The sequence below is a fragment of the Sycon ciliatum genome, chromosome 9 (assembly GCF_964019385.1).
Source record: "Sycon ciliatum chromosome 9, ocSycCili1.1, whole genome shotgun sequence".
Lineage (NCBI taxonomy): Eukaryota > Metazoa > Porifera > Calcarea > Leucosolenida > Sycettidae > Sycon > Sycon ciliatum.
In genome coordinates, this window is record NC_088651.1 from 21,693,753 (window position 1) to 21,713,328 (window position 19,576).

Consider the following 19,576-nt stretch of genomic DNA (forward strand, 5'->3'; position numbering starts at 1 on the left):
TTTCCTGTTTGTCTTGAGGTTTGTACCGGTCATCGTGCATCTCAGTAGACTGGTGGTTTTTAATAAGTACAGTTGCGCTCGGTGAAATCCGACCCAGAGTGCATATCTTCGCCCTCAACTTTAACAGCCCCTGACGCCCTGGAAGTGGCACGAACGCGGCTGGGCGTACACATGTGTGAATGCAGTGATGCACAGATCTGGTCCAGGCCCCCGGCTTTGCACTTCGGGTCGGACTTCGCCCAGCGCAATTGTGCTACGTTTTCAGAACAAGTGTATCCCTTCATCTGTTTACCCTTCACACTGTTTGATGCAGTCAAGCTGCTATGTTTCCTTTAGCAGCTTGTGTGCCTTAAGTGGGCGCTTCGCGTAAGAACCGCCACTCACCCCACGGTTCGACTGGTGTGCGCATCTAGTTTCGCGAGTTAATCTGTTTATGCATGTGTGTGTGTGTGTGTGTGTGTGTGTGTGTGTGTGTGTGTGTGTGTGTGTGTGTATGTTTGTGCGTGTCCGCGTGCGTACCTACGTGTTTTCGGCGGCAGCTCGCGTCCACGTGTGTGTGTGTATGTACGTGTGTGTATGCGCCTGCCAGTGCAGTGTCGGTTTCACCCTGTTACAGATGTGTCACGGGTTTAGTACAGAGGGCACACATGCATACCCCTCACCCAGGTTCACTCACCGTTCCGTCGGTTGTGAAGGCTCACTGCTAGCCATGAGTCGATGATCTGCTTTTTTAGTTGTAACTGTGTGTGATAAATATTTGCCTGTAGTTTGCACGGCATGCCCTAACTATGCGTGCTTGTGCCATTGAAACCGAGACCTTTGGTCGGTGGAGCCCCTGGCACCTCGCCATCACTGCTGCCCAGTGCAGGCCCTACTCAGTAGCTGTTTGTTTTTGTCCGCATAATTATTTATTTTACGAGTTGGGTTTGTGAATACCGTATTTTACCGGTTGTAAGTCGACCCCGGTTATAGGTCGACCCCCGTATCCGGAGGTCTCAATTCTGCGTTTCAAAGTTTTCACCCAAAGAAGCACTACTAACCACTCCCTGCTATTAACACAACAACAAATCATGTAAACATTCCATATTGGAGGTTATGACATCCCAATCTTTGAAAAGGCCAATAAACTGGAAAAAATGTGTACACATAGTGCACTCGTGCATGCTGTGCAGGTCATTTTTTGTAAGATTCTGATAGTTCCCGGTTATAAGTCGAATCCTGGTTGTAAGTCGACCCCCACCCTTTTTCCTTCTATTTTAAGTCGTGAACGGTCGACTTACAACCGGAAAAATACGGTAATAGTAAAAACAAACATGGATAAATTGGTAGTGCTATCATCCATGGGGCCACGGCAGCAGCTACGTTGACCTCATCTTAACCTCTCTGCCGCAGATTTAGTCTTTCTTGTACAGGGCAGGCGCATGCACTTTTTTTCCAGTAGGAATTCTATGTATTGTTGTATTTTCTCGACATCATGGCGGACTTGAAGATTGCCGTCGCATGGCATTTAGACCTACAGTGGTCCCTTTACAGTCCGGCAGCATTTGTGCTACGGAGATTCTGCTGGGTTAGGGAGGGTGCTGGGTTAACGAATCTGATTTACTGCTGCAATGTGCATTGAAGAGGCGGCTACTGAAAATAGTGCTGGTTTAAGGGGGCAGCCTACCCTTAAATTTCATATGGCATTCAATTGACCGTAACTTTGGTGTTTCTCAATGGATTTAAGTGAGATTTTGACCACACACTCCTGCCACTATGCTGGCCCTCAGGACATGATTTACAAGTTCTTGCGCCTCACTGACAGGCTTTCCAGGCCGGAAAAACTCAAATTTCCGGCATAGTGCCACGGTGTGCGAGCCACCCGGTTACCCAGGAGCCAAACAAATGCATTTACAACTTTTTCACATTTTCGTGCTCATTCTGTTCGTGCGCGGGACTCAAACCTAGAACAAGTCCAGAAGCAGCCATGGGTGATGGGGTAGGGCCCCTCAACGAGGCCCTGGAATCTGTCACAACGGAACGAGTGGGCGTTCTCTCACACACTCCCACAGACCCAAGTCAATATTTGAATTTGTTTAGGTTTATGGTGTGCTACGAGGTCGTACCTTTGATACAACATCCAGTGCTGGGACCTCCACAGCAAGCCATTTCCACAGCGCTGCACACCAAATCCAGGATACCCTCAGAAACCGGCAAAGACTACCACTCACGTTTCACTACTGCCTAGTACTGAATCCTACCTGACTTCTTGACACGACTCAAACTTGCCAAAGACTTAAGTCACTAAATCAACGTCAACTACAATAATCAAGCCACATATCTGCAACGTCACGAGGGTGCTGGCAAAAGTCCTGCTGCACGGCGGCGGGCTTCGCCCGCCGCCGTGCAGCCCAATACGTGGCTCAAAAACCTGATTTTTTGGACTTGGAGCAAAATTCTGCACACTTTCACGTGTTTCCATGATACGACAAGTTGCGCACGGTCTGCTCACATTCAAATACAGTGCTGCCAACAAATGACAGCGTGCAACAAAAAAATCTTTCCTTGCAAGGGCACATTTTCGGCCATAACTCTTGAACGGCCGGTCAGATCGGGACACAATTTTCAGAGAATTTGCAGCTATTCATGCTCTTTCAACTGACGTAGCACTCAATATGAATTTACAAATTCGATTTTTCAGCGAATTTTTGGGTAGTCTGCCACCATAAAAGAAGGACAGCTGTACGTATACTATGGTCCTGCCGGTCGACGAAGAACTGGGGGGAAGGGGGGGGGGGGGGGGGTCAGCATCATGGCCTGGACCGTTCTTATTTTTCGTGTACTACAGGCTGAGGCACAAACATTCTATGCACAATTGAGTCATCGTGTATGCATTGGTATGCTGTGCTTGGTGAAATTCTAGCCTGCTCGTTCTTCGGCACTCCGTACTTTCGGCGCCTAGCATTACTATACCTTTGGTCGTTAAGTCAAAAAAATCATGTGCCTCACGGGTGGATATGGCTAGCCTGTAGTGGGGTTTTCGGCACTTGTGAAGGTTTAAAACTTGGATGTGGAGCTAGTAGTATTCAATGTAAAGAGAAAGGGCCAATAAGTTACGAGTTATGACTAACCGTCCACCAAGGTAACGAGATAATTGAACAGTCAGACAGTGCGGCAACAAGGCACAGAACTGAGACTGTCAGTTTCGTGCCTTGCTGTCGCACTGTCTGAGTGCATTATTTATCTCGCTACCTTGGTGGACGGTTAGTCATAACTCCTACTGTGAAGTGAGAAACTCTCGCTAGAGATTAAATGTGGCTATTTTAGCGACCATCACACATTGGCGAATATAAATCGCCGCAAACTTCGCTGTACTTGAAGTGCATTTATTGTGGACACTGGACAGTACACGATCCAACTTGATATAATCCAAAACTGGTAAACCAGAACATGTATGTATATAATATAACCTAACCAGTTGATTATATGGGAAATATAAACCTGTATACAAACCGAGGCGACGCCTCGGTTTGTATACAGGTTTATATTTCCCATATAATCAACTGGTTAGGTTATTATTATGCTTATACTGAGCTGATATACAAACTCCCCTCTCCCCCACAAGGGTAGAGATTGGAATTCCAACCCACAACCATGGCTCGACGAGTCTTCCTTTCACCAACCTGTGTAGTGCGGATCAAGTACAATACAAGACTACCACTGACTCTGTGCAGTGCATGCAGTGCTAGTGCAGTACCATCACACACTCTTTGTGACTTCAGTTTAGTACTGAAGTACTAGTTACATCGGAAGTAACAGCTATGCGCCAAGTAAGTTAGTTTGAACCTCACAGTGCTAGTGACCGTTACCGCGCGCAGATCTCACCGCGGGCTCTGTAAAAGAACCGTTTGCTCATTAGACTTTAGAGACATAGATTTTTTTTTTTTTTTTTTTTTAATTTCGGCCAGTCGGCTACTATCATTTTCGTCTTGGGGGCTATAGACAAGGGGAAGTAGCCATGTCGGGGCGTGAGCCCGCCTTTCGGCACACACACGACATAGAGTTCGTCTCCTTTCCAAAGTAAGAGTAAAATGAATCAGCACGAGCCTGTTGAATCGACTCCCAAACGTTTCTTCTGAGGACGACCACGAATCACGATGCCATTATTCAAGCAGCAGTTTCTAAGAACACTGGCAGTGCCACGGATTATGGCTGCGCATGTTCCGTCCGCTCTGCGAGGGACGCGGAAAGGAGAACATCGATTGGAAAACCATCAGTAGTGAAGTTCCGTCGCCCCTGCTATCTGCATTCTATGTCCATGCAAAAACGCAGGAGGAGCGGCACGCGGGGCTCTTCAGCCGCACATGTCGAGTGCTGCGCTTGACAGACGGAGTGCTGAAACAGCGAAAGAAGGACAGCCTCGAACGCCAGGTGCAGCACAAGGCACATGTTACAAAGGATGACGTTGTATTCTTCATCGTTGACGGGAAAGAGATCCTGAAGTTGGGACCGTCGTGCATGTCGAAAAACCATCAAGGCGGACTGCAGGTCACTAGTGTAATCCTAAAAAAAAAGGAGTTTATATACCAGTTTATACACCAGTTTATATACCAGTTTATATACCAGTTTATATACCAGTTTATATTCTCGTCATCGAAGTACCTGTTATATGCAAAATACAAGTCTGGAGTGTTGTGTGGGGAGAGATGGGAGTTTGTATACAAGCTCAGTATAATACTATTAGATAAACCTTGTTGTAGTTCACGCAATCGTTAGATTGACAGCATGAAACAAGGCCGGCAAGGAGCTAGCTGGCCTGTACCATGTGTACTGGCTGTAGATAGCAATACTGCCAGTGATGACGTCAAAACGGCCTGGGAGTAGTAAATTGACATCAGATTTCTATTTTGGATCCACTAAGGTGTGACTTTGCTCTTGCCTCAGTGCAGTATGTGGGTGCATAGCAACCCACTCATGTCGTATGCAGGTGCAACTTTTACTTCGCCACCAGTTGTCACCCCGCCCCCAATAGCCAAATTGGGGGCGGGGTGACAACTGGTGGCGAAGTAAAAGTTGCACCTGCATACGACATGAGTAGGTTGCTACATGTATGCACCCACATACTGCATGCACTGAGGCAATAGCAAAGTCACACCTTAGTGGATCCAAAATAGAAATCTGATGTCAATTTACTACTTCCAGGCCGTTTTTGAAGTCATCACTTGTCTTTCAAGTAGGGGGTTCCCCCGCAACCACTTACTTAGTGTAATAGGGCTTGAAAGTGCTACGTCACTGCATAGCAACAATTTCAAAAATTCAAAAACTGGATCCACTTGGATCCAGTTTTTGTATGGATCCAAGCACATTTCAAGCGGTCTTACCCACAGCATGGTGATGTAGCCAGTGAAACTGACTGATTTGGCTACTGGGGGCGGGGTTACAACTGGTGGCGAAATAAAAAGTCACACCTGCATGCGACATGAGTGGGTTGCTATGCACCCACATACTTAGGCAATAGCAAAGTCACACCTTAGTGGATCCAAAAATAGAAATCTGATGTCAACTTACTACTCCCTGGCCGTTTTGACGTCATCACTTTCAAGCCCTATAATAATATCCCTGCCTTGCTAACTACGTTGTATCCAGTACATGTGTGTAAACTGACTATGAATGAGTATGATACATGAACCCGTAATGTTAGCATTCTGACGTCTTTCACTGTACATTACAATCTCGCGGTTATATTCGCTTTACGTAATTCCCCACTCTATAGCTTGTTCTTTCATTCGTCTGTCTTAAGTTGTCTTCCGAGTATTTTCCACGACACTATTCTACCACTCTTTCTCTTACACACATTCAGAGGCGATTTCTAGTAGTTATGCATGACACGCCTCGTTGTTTCTGTTACTTCTTGGAACTCTTATCGCTGGCTATAAAACCGTTTGCTTTGTCTTGTTCAGTGTGAGTTTGGTTGAGTTGAGTTTGGTTCAGTTCACTTCATTCAGTCAGTCTTATTCAGTGTGTCTTGCTCTCAGTCTTACTCTTACTTTGGCTTGTGACTTCAGTCCTATCCAAATCTTCTAACTGTGTGTCTATTGAGCTACGGGGTGGACGAACATAACATTACATTGACAGCGGGCACAATAACCAGTGCACAATGCCTCCAATTACGTATCCTGAACCCGTTTTGATAGGGACTTTGATACTGGAATACATTATGAATTCGGAGAAAGAAGACTTCGGCGATCCAGATGTCCACCTGCACGACAATGGTAGAGTTGAGCCTTTTGCCCGGAGCGCTCCTTACGATTGGGGCCCGCCTCTGTTTGCGGCCAACGCAACGTGTGTACTGCAGATTCACGGTTACAACATCTTCCAGTTTCACCGTACTTCGGATGTGAACGAATTCACTACGTTCATCTCAACACTGGACAAAGAATACAACATTGTCTTTCAGGACTATGGATACAAACCGGGAGAGAACGACGATGAACCAGACCACACGGCTGTGTGGATCGATATCGAGGCATGGTTCGACAAGGACAGGCGTGATCTCGCATTTAACCTCTACATGTATATTTCGATAGTGTGGAGCCCTGACGGGACGAGCGCATTCTCCGTTGAGTCACTGCATTTGGTTGCACTGCTACCCTGCACTGTTCTTCGCCGACAACAACCTGTCGCTTATCGTGTAACTGAGGTGTAGGTTGCCTTCCACCCAAGATTACCGCTATAGATTCTGTTTCAGAATTTCGGACACAATTTCGCGCTCATTATAAACAGCATATATTTGCCTGCACAAGTCGCTTCACTAATATATAAATCAATGATCATTTTCACTGTTAGGAGATCCCCCGATAGGCTATGCCTTTGGGAAATCCAAATAATATATATATATAAATATATAGTCGAAAGCATGATTATTAGCCTGAGGAGAGCCGAAAGGATTTCAGCGAGTTGACCCGTCATCATTTTCCGTTGTACAGTAAGCAGACATCTTCGCGAGGCGGATGCAGGACGCAGTAAGGACCAAGGAATTCAAGATCTGAGTAAGCACGTGTGGATGTGGTCAAACGCCGTTGGAAAGTGTAATTGATTTACGATCTCAGTAGTGAATTGATAATGCCATCATTTATCATAATTTATGCCCAATACACGCCAGTGGTGTATTCGCTGCTATCCCAACATACATGTACATCGTGTACAATCATGTACTTCCCTAATATACCAGCATCGCTTTGATATCCTGACTTGGCTAGCCAACTCTGTACAAAAAAACTCAAAATTCTGCATACACTGCCCTAGAATTCTGTCTGCATACTCAATGTGGCCAAACCTTGCTCACGTCTATAGTTGCGCTTCTTCCGGCCACTTAGAAAAGGGTATGGCGACGACTACATTGTATATCCTGCAAGCTGTAGTCTCATCCTTGCATTGTGTCCCGTGTTGTCACATGTTTTATCGTGTCAAGTTCGCCTTCTTGGTGTGTTGGTCTTGATAGAAATCAAGGATTAGGCCTTTGCGGATAATGCCGGCAGAATTCGGTACTTTTTCTGGTAAGTTTCATGCATGTTCGGTATGTGGATAAAGAAATGGAGCAGAATTCGGGGAATTTCCCGCCATAAGGTTTGTATGGTTCTGCCAATTTCAATGCTTTTCGAGCAGAATCTGCCACCTTTTCGAGCATTATCCGCCAATGCCTATCAAGGATACAGTCATTTTCTAAAAACTCGGATGTTGAGCAAATAGCAATAATAATTATGTACATGTACTTGTAAAGAGAAAAGGACCTACATGACATTGTATTATACATGTAAGTTATAATATATGTACTACTACTAGTTATGACTAACTAACAGTCCACCAAGGTTGCAAGACAAAATACAGTCGGATAGTGCGACAACAATGTCGTCGAATGTCTCAATAGCCGATACCCTTGTCAGTTCTGTGCCTTGTCGCACTATCCGACTGCAGAAGATCTGGTTACCTTGGTGGACTGTTATACGTCAGTAGGTCCTTTTCTCTTTACAATCATTTTCTGTCTCATTTCTGTTGTTGGCGACATCTAACGTCTACAATGGTGGCGAGTGAAATCCGACCCCTGGTTTTCCTGCTGGAGTGCTGCTAGAGGTCAGTCTCTAGTCGAAGTGTTGCGCTGATGAATTTTTCAACGTTTTGCCACGTGTTCGGTCTACGCTACATCATGAAGTTTTTTTTAAAACTTACGCATCAGTCCTGAATGTTGTGCACCATCAAACCTACACTGCATTACCTTAGAAGGTTCCTGTGTAAGAACATCCCAGCCATCCCAGTAACCTACGGTGCACATTTATTTTGTTTACCAACCTCACAACAAGCCGACCTGTTATAAAAATAACTTATACTCCCAGCCAGGTCATGTTACGTTTTCAAACCGGTCCAAGTGCCCCTCAACCGGTTCGCTGACCGGGCTCTCTGCCACGGCAGTGAATGACTTGTTTCTTTCTTCAACGTAGACTCTACTGCCACAAGTGTGTGTGTGTGTGTGTGTGTGTGTGTGTGTGTGTGTGTGTGTGTGTGTATGTCTAACACGCGGCCCCGCCATGGACCCAAGCGTCGTTGGAGAGATGCGGCAGCTTCAGACCTCCGTGCGACCGGTATCCCGGAGGCGCAATGGCACCACCTTGCTCAGGACCGGAGGGACTGGCGCGAGCGTAGCCGTCGGAAGCCACCAAGCCAGCCTCAGCCGAGAGTGTTCGTCTGTGTCTGCGGCCGCGACTTTCGCCGTCCGAATGATTTATCCCGACACAAGAACGTCTGCCTCGCCTAATAGCTATCATCGCCTTCGGCGATGGGCTTTCCAAAGGTCCAAAGGCGTGTGTGTCACACCACTAACTTAAGTCTTGTTGAAAATGGCTGGAGAGTTATGTACATATTGTCTACAATACTGGGTATTGCATATAAACACACACGCTGACAACATGAAAAGAAATCATCTCAGCCTACTCTGCCCAGCACTGTTCACTGTACTACTGTACTACATGTTATTGATGTGATGGTTACCATGGTTACAGCCTGCGTAGGAACGCATGTAACTAACGTGTGGCATCGGCAATGCTGCAGCGCGCACTGCAGCATTCTCTGCATGCAAGCAGGCAGTACTGAGTATACAATGTGCACAGCAAACTTGAATGGTGCGTCACGATAGCTATGATGATAGCGTTTGTAGTTTCAAGCGGGCATGTTTATAGTATCGTTCTGAAGCACTGTGCACGGCATTGTCCGGTGCTGAGCGCTGGTTGCCATCAAACACATGGTATTGTATTATGTACAAGTACGGCATTGTCATCAAACACATGACACTGTCATGTATGGCATTGCCATCAAACACATGGTATTGTATTTTGTACGGCATTGCCGTCAAACACATGATATTGCATTGTGTACGGCATCTCCCCGCCGTTGGTCATAGATCCGATGTTGGTTGTCATCAAACACCTTTGCTCGATGCAAACTGCGCCACAAAGTCCACTTGCTCCTCCTCGTGTTGTTGCAGTTGTTCAGCTTCAATCCGGTATCTGTAGAAAAAACGCGGCGGGATAATAAGAGATACGCCATGTATTCAGCCATACTGCTACCAAGAGTATTATACGCTGCCAAGAGTGTACAACTCCTGGTACCGTTTCTATGGGATTCGCCAACTACCTCCTTATGTACGTAGTACGAAACGTACGTGACACACGTGATGTGAGGTTTCGCCGTCGGAGACCCCGTAATGCAGAGATGCACACTTTTGGGAGCTTTAGTATCAATTTTATTCCCGTAGCTATGCAGAAGACGTGGAAAAGCCTCCTGTACGGGCAAGAACAAAGTAATACAGCTAGCGTGTGTTGAAGAAGAAAATGAGCGGAAACGTACTATGCTGTGAAACACGCATGAGGTATGATCAGGGCAAATGACAGCTGAAAAGAAAAGGAAAGAAAACAAACACACACCCACACACACAACAACAACAACAACAAGTGCCATACGCATTAAAGTTATGTGCCAACGCCAAGGCCGACACCATCGCAAATTGCCAGCCCACCGAGACGACGACGTGAACCCCGGAGACGAAGGTCGACAGCCCGGAAAACAGCAAACTGATGGTGGATCCGCACCCAGGACATGACGTTGCTGTAGGACTTGGCCCACCTGGAGGCAAGGCGCATAGCAAGTCGCCGTTGATACGCACGGTACTCTGTGTGCAGTGCACCATCAGTTGAGCAGACCAGCGGGGTGAAGGATGCTCGCAGCTCCTCTGCGGCCGCCTTATACTTTCTCTTCTTGGAAGAGGCAGCACTGTTGGATACGGCGTTCCAAGAGAGGTTTGAGCGGACGTAGCTGGGTGTGTCGGCATCCACGATGCGGTTGTCAAAGTACGCCACCCTGTCTCCTTCCCAAACTCCCCGGACCAGCCAATCCGCCTGCAGTGTGGGACGGTTGTTGCCATCCTGCACAGGTACCATCACCGGCTCGACAGCCACACCTCCCCATGCAACGTCTGCCAGCCGGGCATCGAAGTCGCGGACATCGTTGTGCCCGCGCTTGATGAGCCCACCCTTCATGCAATCCAGACCATGCTGAAGAGAGAAAGCAGCTCCACAGCCATCGCATGCAGAAGACGTTACTTCAGTAACGTCTGGCGCTAGCCAGGGTCCACACAGCTTTAATTTGGTATTTGTGTGTTTGTTTGTTTGTTTGTGTCACGCCTGGCGCTATCCCGTATCTGACGGCAAAAAAAGCATAGGGATGTTATAAATTTTTCAATTCTCCTTTTTTCTTCAGGCATATCCTGGGATTCGAACCCGCACTATCGCCCTACATGCATTCCCCCATACACTTCGCATTCATACCCATTCTTCCAAGTTGCTTCACGTTATGATCTTGCGTTTGAAAGCCCTATTTGAATATTGCGGGCAGCTGTATGTGGCCAGCTGTGTTTGATGGTACGGTACGGTACGGGAGACGGTGTCGTATTACCCTCGATCGTACCTGTCCTGTACCTATCCCCTACCGTACCGTACCATAAAAGACGGCTGGCCACAATGCATATTCAAAAATAGGCTTTCGAATGCAAGATCACACTGTGAAGCAACTTGGAAGGATTAGTATGTATGCGAAGTGTATCGGGGGACGCATGCAGGGCGAGCGATAGTGCGGGTTCGAATCCCAGGTTATGTCTTAAAAAGGAATTAAAAAAAATTTATATAGGGGTGAAAGTTGGCACTGAGATCCCGAGATCGAGTAATCTGATTTTCTCCGATCGAATATTCGAGTATTCGAGTATTCTTCATCTCCTAAAACTTGCACACCAAGGGCCTAAAAATCGCATGAAACAACCCTGATTGAACCGAGTGGCAGTCATTTTTCTCGGGTGTGTTGGTTGGTGGGTCATTTGGGCTCTCTCTACTCGGGAACAAATGTTCGCCACACAGTCTGCACATCAATATCTGCCGACTGCTGCTCTGAAACTGCAGATTTCTGTGGTAAATGCATGAACCATGTATGAACGAGTACTCTGATTTATTCCGAGTACGATTATTTTTGAAAAAACCGAGCGAGTACTCGAGAAGTTGGTAATTGTTTCACCCCTAAATTTATAACATCCCTATGCTTTTTTTTCTAGGTCATCAAGGCAAAAGAGCATAGCGTAGGGCCCTGAGCTTCCAAGCTCTCTCATTCGTTTTGCTTCCCGTGGCAGATATTTGTACACACGTGTGTTGTGTGTGCGGGTGCACATGTATGTTCGTGTGTACGTGTTTGTGTTTATTCCTGCCCCTCCTGGAAAATCCTGGATCTGCCTCTGAAGTACTTAGAGGCGCGCAAGGACACTTATCTTGTGTTTGGTGGCGTTTTCTCATTTTCCCCCTGTTCGGAATTCGCCTAGCTTTACACATACGAGACTGGTAGAATGTCGGTTGGCGTTTTGGAGATGCGCACGAACTCTGTGGTGATCAGGGTTGTACCCAAGTCACCAGACTATCTGACAGCATACCAAATTCCCCGGGCAAATCCCCTGGGCCACCACTGAGAAAATTCACCGTGGGTGAACCCATCGCAACTCGAGATAGGAGGTACACACTCTTGGCTATGTACACTTGACCTCATCTCCATATACGCACGAGTATGCCCATAGAACCACTGGCATTCCTACACCTCAGCAGTAATTGCACATCACACACTATCCTTTGAAGTTTTATTGTCTCATTCCATGTGTCTGGCTAACTTATTCTATCCCCCCCCCCCCCCCCTGTTACCCTACCCATTCAATATCGCACAAGTAGAGAACCCCTGGATAGGCTACCCACCTCTGGATCATCCCTCAAAAGAGATAGTAATAATCAACAAGCTTAACAGTGCCCTACCAATTAGGCCAGTGGGGATCACACACACACACACCCTCGGCTCCTTCTTGCTGCAGGATTCTACAAAGGCACATTCATTGGTTGTCATGACCTACCGTTCCAGTTGTATGCTCAGCTCTGCAATCTTCTCTCTCAGCTGCTGCTGCTGCGTTTCACGTTGCTTGCGTACCGTCTTGAGAAGGTTACGTGCTCCAATCGCCTACGCGTTATGATGAGTGGGCCAAACACATACGCATGCACATATGCACACACGGTCGCACACATGTACCAACATATGCATGCACGCACCCACACCCACATATTCACACATGGTAATAGATAAGACTTGTTACATGCTGTCAAGTGTCAGCCAACAACATATTCATACATGTACCAACAGACCCTAAACACGTCAGGTGATGCGGCCGCGAATGCGGCTAACTTTACCTTTACCAACAAACTCACACACGTGCACACACACACACGCGCACACACCTCAGACCTCAGACCTGCCCATCGCGGAAGCGATGATAGCGAACAGCTATGTTAGACATAGCAACTTGTGCGGGGATTACACCATTCAACAGCTTGCAAGGCTGATGAATTGACCGCCACTATTTTTAGCCTTGTATCCACCACACAGCTGATTGAAGTGACTTTTTCTGGCCAGTGAATTTTTTCATTTTTCCATTTTTTCCATTTTTTTCCCTTTTTCTTTTTTTTTACACACACACACGCCACACCACATACTCCGGCATACACTGGCTGTTGGTAACCACCCAGGAAAATGAAAGAAAAGTCAGGAAGAGTCCGAGAAAGAGAAGAAAGACGTGTGCGACCATAATCGTCGGGAATTGAACCCCCCCCCCCACACACATACATGCACACACACACACATACACACACAAACACACGCACATACGTACACACACACCTCAGACCTCAGACATGCCCATCGCGGAAGCGATGATAGTGAACAGCTATGTTAGACATAGCAACTTGTGCTGGGATTACACCATTCAACAGCTTGCAAGGCTGATGAATTGACCGCCACTATTTTTAGCTTGGTATCCACCACACAGCTGTTCGAAGTGACTTTTTCTGGCCAGTGAATCCCTATTTTTCATTTTTTCCATTTTTTTCCTACACACACCACACCACATACTCCGGCATACACTGGCTGTTGGTAACCACCCAGGAGAATGAAAGAAAAGTCAGGAAGAGTCCGAGAAAGAGAAGAAAGACGTGTGCGACCACACACACACACACACACACACACACACACACACACACACACACACACACACACACACACACACACACACACACACACACACACACACACACACACACACACACACACACACACACACACACACACACACACACACACACACACACACACACACACACACACACACACACACACACACACACACACACACACACACACACACACACACACACACACACACACACACACACACACACACACACACACACACACACACACACACACACACACACACACACACACACACACACACACACACACACACACACACACACACACACACACACACACACACACACACACACACACACACACACACACACACACACACACACACACACACACACACACACACACACACACACACACACACACACACACACACACACACACACACACACACACACACACACACACACACACACACACACACACACACACATCAGTGTTCAAATTGTCCGCGCTCCGTCGTGGTTCACACATGTATACTTTGTATTTGTATTTGTATTTATGGATTCTCCACAGGCCTTAGCCTAAATCGAGGGAGTACTTCAGTAACAACTGGCAGGAAAAACTGTCCAGTGATATATTGTATGAAGCTGAGTGACTGAGCATCAGGTACAGATCAAAAATGTAGGGAAAATCTTACACAAGCAGAAGGACGGACAGTTGGGATTTTGACATTTCGTAACTCTGACTTTCATGAATTGAATCAATCATGAGACGAAAATTGATACTGCCCCTGCCCCAAGAGTATTGCTATATAGTATATACGATGAATGTGGCAAGTCCAGCAAAACAACATGGGGAGAATATCTTATGCAGAACACTCTGTTCAGACGACATTCTTATTGTCTATTGGTTCTTGGCAAAATGTTTCTTGGAAGACGAAGAAACGGGAAGAAGAAAAGAAAGGATCTCTGTCCGGTCCCTATGATCTGTCCGAGGTAAAATGAAAAGCGGGATGCGACACCGAGAACACACGTACATGTGTTATGAGTATTCATTATGGTTGCATCTGGAAAATTCCTATGTTTTGTAGAAGTGCGCAGGTGTGGATTCATCAAACGTGATATTTATTTTTATATACTGAAGTAAGTTGAACCTTTATCCGCCTTCGTGGTCCGAAGACCTTCGGAGAATCTCTTAACATGTCGGGAGGATTATAAGAACAATTTTCAAACTTTTTGCAGATTCTCGGACTGTTCCGAGAGGATTTCAGAATGCAACCTTAGTGTGCTTCGCGGCAGTCGAACCCGAACTTTCCCATTGACTGGTCATTCTCAAGCAGTTTAATTGCAAAGTTCTTGCGTGAACTACAGTCCAATGTCACCAAACAAAACTGTAACTACATGTGTGTCCTCCTTACCTTCATCTTATGAGCCTCAACCTCTTTGGAGAGGTTTCCCATAAGTCCAGTGAAGTTGCCTACAAGGTTCTGGTACGCTTCAAACTCTATAGCAGACAGACAGATATACACAAATACACACAGGCACACACAAACGTGCCCGTGCACACACATGACGCAGACGCACACACACACACACACAACACACACACACACACACACACACACACACACACACACACACACACGGTTGGGTTAACAAGTCCAATCGCAACGGTTCATCTAGGGTGCGGTTTCCATGTCTCTATGGCGACATGTACCGTTTCCCTGTTACAGTGTAATTATAGTAAATTTTATTACGTCACAGCCCAATTTCAGGTCTCCATCGATTGTTTACAGTGTTTTCAATCGAGGGCTAAACATACTCGATTGTAAGTTCCTGTTCACCCATGTTCGAGCATGAGGTTCATTTGTATAGTTGTGCTTGGTGAAATCCGACCCAAAAGTGCAACACTGCAGCCCTGAACCAGATCCGATTACTACATCATTGTATTCGTGAGTGCGTACGTATGTTCAGCCGAATTCATGCCACTACCAGAGAGTCAAGGGCGTGCTAGTTGAGGTCGCCAAATACGCGTTCCGGGTCGGATTTCACCGAGCGCAACTGTAGTACGAGAGAACTGGCATCAAGCACATAGCCCGCATGGGGCACGTGCACCCCCCTAATAATTTCGACCTAGGTTCAGCATGCACAGACCATGAAAGACATGCACCAGCCATCCTAGATCCTACGCATACTGTAGCGTCTTGTGTTAAAGCCTGTCTCGCATAGACGCCTGTTTCGAAATGATTTTCATGATACACTGTCGCACACAAGCTTGGTTTTAGTGTTGACACACATAGAAATACCTGGTATGGATAGAAGCCTGATGTGAATAGAAGCCAGGGGTGTCGGAAGGTATTTTAGTGTGGTACGGTCAGCCATCTGAAGTACAATTTGCTTGTGTGGGAGGGGGAACTGAGCCGAAAATTTTGGAAATTTTAGATCCCAGATCAGTGTATTTTGTTGATTCACGGGATGTCCGGGGAAAAAGTGGTACGGTCAATACCGTAGTGACCGTACCGTGTCCGACGCCCCTGGAAGCCTAGCAATGACATCAGCTTCGACAGGAAGAAGCCCGGCTTTAATACTCAACATTACGGTATGAGGCCGTGCACCTCCTAAAAGGCGGACCAGCTACGCTACACCCCTGGGCCGCATATTGCCTACACACATACACGGTGTCACTCACTGGATACAAAGTCACGGCACTCGTCCCGCAGCGCCGCCGTCTCTTCACTGACCTCCGACGACACCACGCGCAGCTTGTTCAGGTCGTCGAAGTGAAGATTGGCAGGCGCCTGCACCTCGTCGTCGGCCATCTTGCTGTAGTCACCACGACAACGGTTACCCTGGCGAGTTAGAGCATGCATGATAAACAGGAAAACAACAATTATCGTCAATGGGCGAGTAGGTACTAGAACGTGTAACAAAGATTTTCCCTTTACAGGCTCGTCAGAAGGTATTCTACATACAGTCAAACCTCGTTAGGACAAACTTCAAGGGACTGAACAAATTTGTTTGTCTTATCGGGAGTTCTTCTTATCAAGATTTGACAAAAAAATCGATATGCATAATGGACTGTATTTCCGTGAAGGTGCATGCTGTTGTACATGGGAGGCATTTTATTCTTAGCATAAGCCAGAAACAGGTAAGCACAATGGCAATATGCACTGAATCATGACTGTGCTGAAAGTAGTTCGTACAACGCACTGATCATTTGTTCAAAACATGCTTGAAAGCAATTTGCACTCCACTGTACGTACGTACGATATGGCTTCGACAATTGAAAAAAAAGAAGAAAAAAAGGCAGCCAGCCCACACGCACGCTCGTGGACCGAAAGGTCGTACTACATGTACATGACCACACTGATTTTGTTCAAATCACACTTGAAAATCGTTCGTCTTTGCGAAAGTTCGCTGTACAGAAGTTCGTCGTAAACGAATAATTTTGACTTGAATTGATGCCTGGCCAACCATAGGATTGGCCCGAGTTCGTACTAATGGAAAGTTCGCCTTATCAGTGTTCGTCCTAACGAGGTTTGACTGTAGTTATGACTATGAAAAGGGTGGTGGTGGTGGGGGGGGGGGGGGGGGGGGATCCCGGGGGCCTCCGGGGATATGTTTAGGCAAATTGTTGGGTCCACATCTCCCATATTTTATTGCTTGAGAAATCACAGTTTAAAATTATTGGAGCGGCTTTGGCCGTACCTGCCGCACCGGTTCCGACGCCCCTGCTATAGCCAGCGGAGAGGGCTCAACACTATAATGTGGAGCAATATTACACACTCGTCAAGTTGTCTGATGATGGTGGTTGCATGAGTGGGGGGGGGGGGGGGGGGGGGTGAAAGGGGAACACGGACACAGGTGCCTTTTCAGTCTTCGCAACAGAAACACAACTATACAGGACATTGTACTGTAGAGTTCCATTCTGCACAAAGACAATAATTATCTAGTATTCTGTCTCATTATCATTGTCAGTTTTGTGCCTCGTTGTCGCACTATATCTAAGTAACTGTATTATTATCTCGGCACCTTGGTGGATTGTTAGTCATAACTAGTAGCTTACAGGTCCTTTTCGATTTACAATGACAATAATTTGTTGACTACCATTACCTGTTGCAGCTACAATGACAATGTGGATGTGTTTGTGTGCCCACAAATTGCCAAACACACAGACCGCTGCGCTACGCTCAACCGGCATCCAATCGCCACCTTGGGCCGGGCAAGGATAGTCTGCACCACACGGTTGGCGACCAGCGAGTGACCCACAACCACCAAGCAGGGTCGACCGATGCGGAGGCCGGCAGTGACAAGGATTCAATGCTCGCTAGCTGGAGACTCGCTCACATTCACAATGGCTGCAGGGCTGTATTGAGATTTGCAACAACGGTCCCGGTGACTCCCGTCGGCAGTCGTTGCACGGGCGGCCGCTTGAGAAGAACAAACTCTCTCAAATGTTCTTACTGTGGTGACCAACTTACTTGGTACTATATGCCGCAAACTGCAGTCTGCAACGAAATTTTCATTCGGTTCGTTCGAGCTCCAGATCAGATTGCATGCACTGCTTTCACTGTTTCAAACTTTTCGTCCCTCCAAGTCTACATACAATCATCCTACATGACTGTATGTAGCACACTGTCTGTCTGTAGTACTGCACTACTGGAGCTAGGTAGACCTACCTGTCAGGCTACTGACTGTGGATCTACATTACCATGATTACAGTGTAGACCTACACTGTCTCTCACTCTCAGTGTCTGTCAAGATGAGCCCCAGGCCCAGGACAGGTTCCTTGACATCGTTTGCCAGCAATGCCAGGCCGTCGTCTTGACTTATCACGAAATACCCATGGCAACTACATGTAGCTGGTGGGTGAATCATCCAAAAAATCGTGTCTGTCGAGTGACTGTCGAGTGCATGCAGCCGACGCCAGCCGTACCGGGCCGGCCGTGTGAATCCACACACGACACAGTCGAGTCAAGTCTTTTCGCGTGAATCACTACAAATGTCTTGCTGTGAAACGACGTTAGTCGTTACGTGCAAGTGCCAGCCGTGTGAATCGCCTATACTAGTAATAGTGTAAGCAAGAGTGCATAAACCAAAAAGGTTTATGCACTCTAGGTATAAGCATAAGTACATGATTGTATAGCGTGATACCGTCGTCCGCCTAGATGGATTCCAATGCCGGGGACTCAGCTTCTGGTATTAGTGCGTATGGAGCTAGGCCGGAGGGGCAGCAGCCAATGCACGTCTAGCGGGAATCCAGATTGTGGAACCAGTTACGATACTGGATGACGAGCAGTTAGAGAAGGAAGAGGAATTCTGGGTGGACTTACCCTGCGATATCTATACAGAACAACGAGTCATTGCTACGCTACATGGCGAGATGGAAGATGTTAAATGACTGTATTCGCAATGAAATGCAATGTGACAAATGTAAAGAGTCGACCATGTCGACCATGCCCAAATTTGCAAGCTGTCAGGGTTCATCCACATGGCACACAATGATCCCACCGACTTCCTCGCGTCGTGCATGACGGAGCTCCATAATGATGTGGAGGTGCCGTGGAGCCACCATTGCTGCCCCTAACTGGTGAAACCTTTCACCATCGGTCAGCCAACACTGATCCTGATGTCCGTGCCGACCTGGGGGTGAAGGGATTCCTGCCACTAAAGACCGCTTTCTCTGGCCCCAAGAGGTGGTCGTTAGTCCCAGGTTTTACTGTACGTGTACAGTGAACTTCGCTAATAACGACTGCGGATATAACGACAATTCGCGAATAACGACTGCGGATATAACGACAATTCGCGAATAACGACAGAATTTCCATGCCCAGAGCAAAGTCCCATCCAACTGTAATACATAATGAGACTTCGGGTATAACGACACTTCGCGAATAAGGATACTTTTCTGATGCCCCGCCGAGTGTCGTTATAAGCGAAGTTGACTGTATATTGATGATGATGTTGATGTTGATGTTTAGACACAA

At 46.9% G+C, this 19,576-nt stretch overlaps 2 protein-coding genes across 4 annotated transcripts in view; one reads left to right on the plus strand and one right to left on the minus strand.

Moving 5' to 3' along the window:
- The window catches only part of LOC135824430 (mucin-4-like), a 14,958-nt gene extending 13,500 nt beyond the window's left edge, over positions 1–1,458 (plus strand). The window contains exon 7 of one of the 3 annotated variants that reach the window (XM_065337166.1): positions 540–1,458. The gene's annotated coding sequence lies outside the window, so the exon portion shown is untranslated. The remainder of the gene's footprint in view (positions 1–539) is intronic. The other 2 variants (XM_065337165.1, XM_065337167.1) reach the window with 2 other exon arrangements.
- Positions 1,459–8,825: 7,367 nt separating this feature from the next.
- Positions 8,826–18,164, minus strand: LOC135824639 (intraflagellar transport protein 20 homolog). The gene is made up of 5 exons (XM_065337364.1): positions 17,703–18,164; positions 16,279–16,438; positions 15,008–15,093; positions 12,461–12,564; positions 8,826–9,536 (listed from the first exon to the last, which is right to left on the minus strand). The coding sequence occupies exons 2-5, from the start codon at positions 16,406–16,408 to the stop codon at positions 9,449–9,451; spliced, it is 408 nt and encodes a 135-aa protein (XP_065193436.1). The 5' UTR covers positions 16,409–16,438; positions 17,703–18,164; the 3' UTR covers positions 8,826–9,448.
- Between the last annotated feature and the right edge of the window lie 1,412 nt (positions 18,165–19,576).

Excerpts from the sequence above, each read along its gene's own strand:
- LOC135824639 (XM_065337364.1), bottom strand. The coding sequence starts at position 16,408 with ATGGCCGACGACGAGGTGCAGGCGCCTGCCAATCTTCACTTCGACGAC. Across the intron at positions 12,565-15,007 it reads TTGAGGCTCATAAGATGAAG|GCGATTGGAGCACGTAACCT; the intron begins GTAAGGAGGACA and ends CATAACGCGTAG. Across the intron at positions 9,537-12,460 it reads CTGAGCATACAACTGGAACG|ATACCGGATTGAAGCTGAAC; the intron begins GTAGGTCATGAC and ends TTTTTTCTACAG.